The 10674-nt window shown below is 39.0% G+C and overlaps 1 protein-coding gene across 1 annotated transcript; it reads right to left on the bottom strand.

Annotated features, from left to right (window-relative positions):
- Positions 1-5995: 5995 nt before the first annotated feature.
- Positions 5996-8735, bottom strand: LOC111892258 (G-type lectin S-receptor-like serine/threonine-protein kinase SD2-5). The gene has a single exon (XM_023888328.3). It carries the CDS (start codon positions 8635-8637, stop codon positions 6181-6183), a length of 2457 nt encoding a protein of 818 aa, XP_023744096.1. The 5' UTR covers positions 8638-8735; the 3' UTR covers positions 5996-6180.
- Positions 8736-10674: the final 1939 nt, after the last annotated feature.

The raw sequence follows: 10674 nt of genomic DNA, 5'->3' as shown, positions 1-10674 counted from the left end.
CATCTCAGCCTCCGCCTCCCAGGTCCACTCGGAGCCCCTCCGATGTTGCCACTGTACCTTCACCTAAGGTACTTCTTGCCACGCAACACATGTACCTTCATCTCTAGGATAGCTACTGGCCTCCCAACATAGTTCAGGCTCTCATCAACCTGAATATCATCCAAGGAAACCACCGCATCCTCATCCAACATGCACTTTCTCAACCGCGAAACATATAATGTGATGCGAATCTGACTGAGCTCCTCAGGAAGATCCAATATATAGGCAAACTTGCCAACCCTGGCGATCAATCGAAATGGCCCAATATACCGGAAAGCCAATGTTCCCTTTTTTCTGAAGCATATCACACCTTTCTAAGGTGAGACCTTTAGTAACACCATGTCGCCGACCTGAAACTCTAACTTAGTTCGGCGTCAATCAGCATAGCTCTTCTGCTGACCCTGAGCAGTTTGCAATCTCTGTCTGATCTGTTGAATCATCCCCATGGTCTAAAGGACCACTTCGGTCCGCCCTATAAACCTATGACTATCCTCGTCCCAGCAAACTGGGGTGCAATATCTTTGTCCATACAATAGCTCAAATAATCCCATGCTAAATAACTACATCCACTCAACCTGAAATCTGAAGTCTCAAATTGGTCTGACTCCCTAACAGACCGCACATACTGGACTGATGTTAATTCCATTCTACTTGTCCCCAAACCGACTTCTTAACTTCTGACTACCGAAAATTCCCACTAGAAAACGGATTCACAGACCAAACGCTGTTGCCGACAACCTCATACTTGGCTAAAGGGAAATAATATTCCTTCGAGGGGAAAGTTCATCCTGTTGACAACCATTTCCCAAGAATAACAAACAACAGGAGATAAACTGAGAGATGAACCTTCTAGTATTGAACAAGACGGTTCTTCCTTAAACTCTTTAATCAACATATTGTTGCTGGAAATTCCGAAATCCTAAAATTATCTGACACCCACACAAATAGAATCAAATCAAACCACAGCCACACGAATCTGATCTACCATCCAGACTGAAACCATCTTTTAACCTTGAACCCTCCAAGGGATATCCTTGGCATACATATTACTTACTTTATACCCTACTAAAATGAAAACCTTGCACATAAACACTCGTGATTCCCAACGCGAGTTCCCACCAAGAACCATCTCGATATTCAATCCATAACTCTAGATCTAAGACCCCGACCTTACGGTCTCTACCAAGTCATACCTGAAGTTTCGTAAACACACGGCCTTGCCCATGGGTCCCATCCACTTATAGATATGCAAGTTCGACTCCGCCTCGATCCCTAGTGGTTCTCAACCTAAAATGGAGAAATGGGCTCCAAAAATCCTTCCTGGCGTGCCCGAGGCACGAACCGTCCCCCTATTATACTCATGACCTCCTTAAACTATTGCCTCCCTTAAATTGGAAAGTGAAACTTACCCTAGTTCCACACCCGAGTCGGCTCCCGAAGATTCTGATCGATTCTCCCGCACCTAGATTTTCCGAAACTCTCTTATCCCACAAATTATGTTGGGTCCCCAACCCATATTGATTATCAGGAACCGACTATAACCTGCATCTACCAATAACAGCATCCCATTACTAGCCGATCTCGATGATTGTCCAACTCTTGAATTCCCAAAGAATGCTCCCAGAAATCCTAGCAAATCCGCTAATGTCGATCACTTCTCAGGATACTGCACCAAATCCTTAAAACCCTAACACTAGAGACCAAAACCATAACCCTTGCTCTAAATTGGCGGATCTTTACCCTAACTTCTCATCCTCGAATGAATCCCTGAATTCTATTTATCTACAATCCTTGGTGGTAATAAAATTCCTTGGCACTTCCAACGACCCAAGGACTCATGCGACTGACACCACCATCTCCTTGCTACCGCTCCTTCCCTAGCAGCGATAATGATTGAACCCAAAGGTTCTCTCATGGGCAACTACCGGTCCTACCTAAACGAATGCTATTACGCCCGAACTACGAATTCGCTCATGAACTATTCCTGCTACCTTGACCATACATCTTCTAATCCATACCCCTGAACTAGATCCACCAAAGGAACCGAACAACCCGTTGAACCACTGAACCACGACCAACAAGATACGACCCACCCATAATACTTGTCATGAAAAAAGGAATGTGAAGATTCATAGTACATTAATCAGGAAAAACAAAAAACTAACCTAAAGATACCACTTACCCATACCCAACAAGGTTCCATGGTAGATACAAAACCGATCAAGTACAATTTAACCATAATATCAATACAGAATTGGGATTCAAATTACATACCAGAGATTTCTTGTGGTTCAACTTTGACCTCCTTAGGAATGATGAGCGTGGGAACCTGGACTCCCTCGGTCCCCAAAGCAGGACACGGGACCGAAAATGACCTGGCTGGTGACAATGAAAGCATTTATGATCCTTCTTACAATCCCGTTGCACATGCCCTCTTTCCCCACACTTATAACACTTGAACTTTTAAAAAGAAAATCTATGAGTTCGTCCACACTTTCCATACACCTCATGATTCTCCTGACTTCCAGTACCCAGGTCAGCAACCTCAATCTCCCAGCCCTTTGCTGAAAGAGCTCTCTTCCTCTTACTTAGTTGTGTCTCGACCACCAGATCTCTCCCAGCAGCCAATCCTTTAGCAGCACTGGGAAGTTGGGGATTATGTTTTGATATGTTAGAACAGCATGCTAAATTACCATTTTCAACAATGACTAAATTATTGACTCCATTTCGATACGTGAGTGCATTCTCCCCCTTAGATTTCTATGAAGTTGATACAAGATATACACTAGAAACACCTTGCTTGGAAGATCTACACACACTTGTTTTTGGATTTTTTTTTTAATTTTTAGATTTAAAAAATAATTACAGAAACAAAATAAATAAAAAAGACAAATTCAAAATGAACTAAATTCAACCACTTGAAACAGTTAAATAAAAAAACACTAACTAAAAATTTGAGAAATTGGATTTATAATTATTAATTAACTAATTAAAAATATGAAAAATATATATGTTTTATTTAATTTTACTAGTATTATTTTTTTTATTTAACTGAAAACAAGACTAATTAAAAACTTTTAAAAGAATATTAAAAACTTTTGAAAAATGATTTTTTTTAACTTTAAAAGAAATGTACTTCGTAGATTGGCCATTGTGAAGAATGACTGAATTAAAATAACTCTTAGACTGGAGAGTATGGGAGGGATGTTTCCCTCACTTTTGTGGGCCACACCACCCTTTCCCTTACTTTCCTTTCCCTCACCTAAAACCCAAGGAATGGGTGGGAAGCTCCCCTAACTATTTTTTTTATTTTTTAAAAAAATATATTTTATACATATATTATACTTATTTTGTAGGGAATTAAAAACAATGAATTTTGATATATTTTTTATATTTTTTAGTAGGTATATAATTTTATAAATATTAAAAAAGATAAAAAAAAATTGCCCAATAGAATGAGGAGAGAAAGGGAGAGTGCGGCACCCCCTCCCCCCACCTCTTTCCCGCGGGTTGTTTCCCTCACCCAAGGGATGGTGTTTCAGTGAGAGGGAAGCTTCCATCTCCCCTTTCCCGCTTCCATTTCGTCCAGCCTTATGACTAAAAGAATTGAGTTTACATGTGTCAGATGCAAGGTGAGAGGTACCCCGCTATCCATGTACCAATTTGCATCATTAAGGGTCATGGAACTATAAGCTTGAACAATGTCAGTAGCTTAATCAGTTTTCCTAGGGGGGAACCACTGCCAAGGAGGAGTCGAACCCGAAGAGGTGCTTTGGTTTGCATCTATCTGGGTCAAAGCGTTCTGATGAACCTACAAAGGATGTTGTGGAGGTGGGTCGAGGATGCTGAAAGCATGTGCATGTGTTGTGGGCCGGTGCAGATGTTGTTGTTGTTGTTGGGCGATAATGGGTTGGCGCTTATTAGACCATGGAGCAGGCATGGGCCAGCTAAAGGGCTGTGAAGGCAGCGATGCAGGAGGATTCTAGGCAAAAAAAAGATGCAACCAGTCAGCGGTTGTCTCGGCGCTATTACTGCTGACGACGACCACCATGGTTGTTGTTTTGCTTGTGGCGGTGAGGTGCTTGACTGGTGGCAGTGGTTTAGAGCACAGTGGGAGCTTATGTGTGGTTTATATGGAGAGGTTGTGATGGACAGACTTGGTTGAGACAGAGTTCTTCAACCATGAGCATTGATCTAGCCTACAGAAACATGGGGAGAGTGTCTCTGTGGTGGGAGAAGAGTAGTCACATTTTCATGTTTGGGTGAAAGTCCATTGAGATATGTGATAAGAGTTTTCTCTGGAACAGGAGAGTCTAGATTTGCAAGTAAATCGAAGATGCTCTTCATTCATTGACAATATTATGAGATGGTGAGATCACCAACGAACATGTTGCGGAGTTCATTGCCAAGCTCAATGGTGCGGTCATCTTTATTATCTCGGAAAAGACCTTCAAGACTGATCCAAGTGGCATCGGGTTTGAGAATCGGGAATAAGCATCGGCTAACTCTGTGCCAGAAGCCACGGTAATACAGAGGATGCAAGCGTTATCCGGAATGATTAGGCGTAAAGTGTTTGTATGTTAGATCAGTATTCTAGTAGATAGGATGTTGTTAAGATGTTATGATTTGTTAGATTGGTATCCTGGTAGATAGGATGTTATATGCTCTTATGATCTGTTAGATCGGTATCCGGGTAGATAGGGTGTTGTATGTTGTTATGATCTGTTAGATCGGGATCCTGATAGATAGGATGTTATATGTTGTTATGATCTGTTAGATCGGTATCCTGGTAGATAGGATGATATATATATTGTTATGATCCGTTAGATTAGTATCCTGGTAGACAGGATGTTATATGTTGCTATGATCCATTAGATCAATATCCTGGTAGATAGGATGTTGTTATGTTGTTATGATCTGTTAGATCGGTTTGTCTGTCTATAGATTGTTATATGTGCACATGTTTGTTTGGCGGTTGAGGCTTATCTACTTTGTGCGAAATCCAATAGACCTGGGCATTCCAACCTGTTGGTTGTGGGCCGTGAGTATTCCATCCCGAGGATGATTGGACTCATAGTATGTGGGCATTCCAACATGTTGGTTGTGGGTCTGGGGTATTCCATCCCGAGGACGGTTGGATCCATAGTATGTTGGCATTCCAACCGGTTGGTTGAGGGCCTAGGGTATTCCAACCCGATGGTTGACTGGACTCATAGTATGTTGTTTATGATTATATGTATATTGTTGTGGGTATGGGTATTTTGGGGTAACTCACTAAGCTTTCGGACTTACAGTTTCAGTTTATTGTTTCAGGTTCAGCGGATGGCCGCGGGAAGGCGAAGGCGTGACCGTACACTTCCTCGATTAATGATTATGATTTCTGGAAACTCTGATGTTTAAACTATTTTGAAAACAAATTGTAATGATTGAATGGTTTTAAATGATTTAAAAAGTTTTAAATTGGCTCGAATTTTGTGTGTGGATGTTACAAGTTGCTCGTTCATGAGAGGTTGGGACATAATGCCATACATCCACATCTTGACTAAGGCATCAAGATTGTACCATTCATCATCATTATCCTTGGATTTGGATTCTCCGGTGAGATGCTTGAGGACTCCAAATCCGCGACAGTGAGTTTGGAACAACTCACACCAAGAGTCGTAATTAAGTTCGTTGAGATCGGGGATTAATGGAAAGTAATCCTTGATGCTAGTAATGTTGTATGGTTTTTGATTACTCACGATGATCAGGGTAAGAATAGAAAAGGAACAATGGTGCAGAAAAGTGATGGAGAAAAAATGGTGGCCGGTGGTGTTAGGGTTAGCCGCCGCTTAGAGGGAGGAAGAAGGATACAACTAAGGAGAGAAGGAAAGTAGGCTATCACAGCGCTGATACCATGTTTGATATTATTTTCCCATGAATCAATATCTTTCATTAAACGTAAATATATACAAGATACAAAAAGGGCTATGTTGGGCTATACAAATGAGATAACAAAGATATACAATATATACACTAATAAAATTATCCTAAACAAAACATAAAGAGATGAACTCCATTATAAACGTTCTTTAAGAAAGAAAAAGACAAGCATTAAAAGGATCGATCCATACAAACGATCCACAAGAACCTATATCTAACTCACCTTGGAGCTGACAGGCTAGGTGGCAACACTGGTTGTGAGCTTTTCTCATGTCCATATGTTGTTTCCTGCATTCTTTGATACGAGAAGTTGTAATCCAAGTCCAGTTCAACACTTATTACTCCCTCTAACACCTTAATCACAGTTGACATTGAAGGCCTCTTAGTAAAATCTGTCTGTAGACACCATGAAGCCAGTTTCATCATCTCCATGACTTCTGTACCATGTTCCTGCATATCTTCACTATACCTGTCAACTATGTTTAACAACGTCTCTTGTTCCCAACATCTCTGAAAGACACGAAGTAGGTGCCAACTTTCTTCTGGCTGAGATCTATCAACTATCTTCCTTCCACATAAGATCTCCAAAAGAAGGATCCCAAAGCTATATACATCCACTTTTTCGGTTATAATTGAGCTCAACCATTCTGGAGCTAGATAGCCAGGGGTTCCTCTCATTGTAGTCATCACTTGGCTTTGATCTCTGTCGATGAGCTTAGACAACCCAAAATCCGATACTTTGGCATTGAAGTCTGCATCTAGGAGTATGTTTTGAGGTTTAATATCGAGGTGGATGATTTTTTGTCTACAATCTTCATGAAGATATGTTAAACCTTTAGCTATATCAAGAATAATTTTCTTTCTACTTATCCATGGGAGTACCTGCTTCCTGTCTCCATAGTAGATCCACTGGTCTAATGATCCGTTACTCATGAATTCATACACGAGAAGCTGTTGTGATTTCCGAGCACAAAACCCTCTAAGTCGAACTAGATTCACGTGGTGAATGCTGCCAATGGACTCAACCTCGGCCAAGAATGATTTCTTAACATGCACCAGACCTTGAAGACATTTTACTGCAATCTTTGACCCATCTTTGAGAGTTCCTTCGAAAACTGATCCAAATCCCCCTTCCCCAAGCTTTTTACTGAAATTCTCCGTGGCTGTTTTCAGTTCATCATAGGAAAACCGAGTGGGCATTCCTGAAACTTGATCTAGATACTCTTCTTCACTTTCACTGTTCATATTTTTCTTTTGAAGTATGAATCTAGTAAAACCTACGACCATAATAAGAAGCATAAGACTTCCAATTGTGGAACCGAGAATTGTTGCAACTAGAATTTTTCTGTTTGACGATCGACCATGTGATTGGGGTATAGACGAATTCAGGACTTTTATAAAAAACAAAACATTTTGTGGAAGTACCCCTGCATCAAGACTCGTTATTGTAAAAAGCTCAGAAGGTAAATAGCAATCCCCACTTGAATTCGAACCATACTTGATTAGTGCTGCTTTGCATGAGCAGTTATTCAGACACGCTTGTTTGCAAGTCTCAATATCCACATCTTCCATGTCCGAGGTAAATGTGAAGTACGTGACGTTATTGAGTTCAATGAAAGTATGATTTTGTGTAGCATTGCATGTGAGAGGAGTAACTTGAGAGCAACCCTTGTTGGGTTGGCGATCATTCACTGCTCTAAAATAGTCCGTCGCAGGAGAGGTGCTTGATATTGGACAACTACATTGTTGATCAGCCGAGCAAATGGCATTTCTCCCACAAGCCAAAGGATAAGAACAACCTCCAAGATGACCCAATAGTAGATCGTTGTCTGTCTCCCATCCAAACGCTTTCAAATGCCCATCTGGCAATAGTTTTATATACTCAAATGGGAATGCTGGAGGTATATCAATCACACTAGGACAATAATTTGGCCTAGAAGAAGAAATTACCAAACACAAACTCCTACCTCTGAGCTCAAGATAACCTTCATCTAGGCCATTAACCGTGTGACCATAATAGACTTGAGGCGGGTTCGATCCAACATAAAAAAACAAACCTTTTTCGTTGAATTGCAGAGAGTATAAGTCTACTTGAGGCGTCCAGTTGGTTGAGGAAACACTAGGTATGAGCTTCTGTCCTTGAAATAGTTTTTGCCCAGGTAACAAACAGTCTGTTGGGTGATCAAAAGATTGCCAAACTGTCAAGTTATGGACATTCAACAACCCCAGATTCCCATCTTCAGTTAGGTTCATGGAAGCAACAGATTTCCCGGTAGTGTTTGTAGTCCAAACTATGTTTCCATCCACATCCTGTAACATCAATTCTCCAGTTGCAGTGAAATTCAGAATTGCGCCTTCCCTGACCAGATTGTCTCGGTTTGCTGACCAAATCACCGCCAGACTGTCTCGGGTGGTTGTCATATTGATAACCACAATCGCAAAGAGGTAAGATGTGCAGGTTCCATTACAGAAGAAGCCACAACGGAATTTCTTTTCATTATTGAGAATGACTCTGATTCTTGAGCCATCTCTGAAATTGATGGAACGGATAAAAGATTCATTGTTGGTCCATGTGGATGAAAGTTTTGCTGGGGAAAAGTAATTAGATTCAGCAGAGATGGATGAGAAGATGAGAAAGAAGCCGAAGAAAAAGCTACACATCCATGGTGCCCTCATCACTACTAATGAACACACAAGAGCTAGCCTTTGAAAATTAAATTGACACAGATCCTAAAAATTGAGTAGGTTCCAAGAACTCGGGTCCATGCTATAGTAGTTGACTCATTTTAAGCCAAGTTTCCTTCTCAAGTAATGACAAAAATCCTCTCGATCGTATTCATCTTTATTTCCATCATGCATGGCTGCTTTACATCTTTAGGCCAACATATACAAACTTTTTGAGTAAAGTAAAAATCTGGTCTATGAGGAATACCATTTGTTATGAACTAGGTGTGAACCTTTGCATGGTAGGCATTAAATAATATACAATAGGATTATATTTAATTAAAAAAACGTTAACAACTTTAAAAAAGATTTAAGGCCGAGAAAAGTAAATTAATTTATAACAGCAGTATGTAAAGTACCTGCTAACCCAAGCAAGTGAGAATTCTGGTTTATTTTAGGGGTCACATATCCGTATATCTATATTTTTAACTACGATGTTATGTTAGTTGAGAAACAAAACAATGGTATTTTTTATTTTACCTGCATATGTCATAAACTTTAGTGAATTGGTAAAATTGATTTTAAAACATTTTGAGCTACTACCTTGCATGTGCCTATTCTATCCACTTTTTTTTTGAAAGAGACTATTCGATCCACTTTTATATTTGCAGCATATGACATAATTGCAAAAGGTTATCAGTAAAGATGGGTTGTTTAAAAAAACTTAAATTTATGATAAACTTTACAATCATTGTGTTAGAAAAGCAAGTAAAGATCGGTTTTAGTATAAACAATTTGTACAATAATAAACGAATGACTTGCTTTTAACAAACAAATACAATTATTACGGGTATTTGTTTTATATCTAGAAATTTGTATCGTACCACAAAAAAAAAAATAATAATAAAAATAATAAAAAAAAGAACAACACGAAACTTACATCCTTATAAACGAAAAAATCAACAATTTTAAAGTGACACCCCATGTCACCATCCCATATTCAATGGACATAAATTAAAGAGACGGGAACCCCATCGCTTCTTTTTAACAAGTGTATAGTAGTAGAGTGAGAAATTGAATGTTAATAAGCCGGGGTTTGGTATCCCCATCCCCAAGACCTGAAACTGGAATTCGTCTCAGATGCTCTTCTGTTCTCCGTCCAGGATGTAGTTATCCTGAATCCCAATCCAAATCCATGAAATCGTCCCGAAGTTTGAATCGGAAAACAAAAAACTTTTCTAAAAAAAATGAGAATTTTGAAAACGCATTTAGTTCATCTATTTTTCTAAATTTTTCACGGAAAATGAAAATTTTCCGTTTTTTAAAATTACAAAGAAGTTGAAAGTTTTTGGAAAACCGATAATTAAGGATGAGCATGGGTCAGTTTGGATCGGTTTTTGGCTAAAACCAAACCAAACCATAGAAAGCCGGTTTTTCGGTTTTTAAATCCATATAGATTTGGTTTTTGCATGGTTCGGTTTTTTTTGTTTTCCGGGTTGGTCTTATGGGTTTTTGGTTTTAAACCGTGGGTTTATGAGCTCCTATTTTTTTTCTAGTTTTTTGGCTCAAACCCGGTGAAAGTACGTTGCGATAAATAATATTGTATCTACTTCAAATATACTAAAATAAAGAGTACAATTCTAGTATTCTAAAAGCATAAAAGTGTTCAAAAGATCAAATTTTAACAAAATTAAAAGTTTGTTGAAAATAAACATAAAGTATTAAAGAGATAAAGTTTAAAGTCTAAAATTAAAAGTTTAAAACATAACTAGGGAAGAGTCCCGCGTTGCGGGATTGGTTACGAAAAACACCACTGAGAAACATACGGATAAAATCAGTAGATTCAGAACCCAAATAGTGACAATTCCTAATAGATGGTTTACAAAGGTTGCAAATTGTATAACTACTCCAAGAATGTTAAGCATAAACTTTACAAACATTCGCTACATTTTGAAAGATTCTCTCCCGTTTATCTTTAATTAATGTCTCTAGATATCAAATTTAACAAATGATTTCAAATAATGAATACAAAACTAATTTTTAAAACAA

Source organism: Lactuca sativa, chromosome 4, assembly GCF_002870075.4.
Source record: "Lactuca sativa cultivar Salinas chromosome 4, Lsat_Salinas_v11, whole genome shotgun sequence".
Taxonomy (NCBI): domain Eukaryota; kingdom Viridiplantae; phylum Streptophyta; class Magnoliopsida; order Asterales; family Asteraceae; genus Lactuca; species Lactuca sativa.
Note: the sequence above shows the minus strand (reverse complement) of the source record. Positions and strands in the feature narration are given on the sequence as shown.

What these genes read in the sequence shown, in the direction of transcription:
- LOC111892258 (XM_023888328.3), bottom strand. Translation starts at nt 8,637, where the DNA reads ATGAGGGCACCATGGATGTGTAGCTTTTTCTTCGGCTTCTTTCTCATC.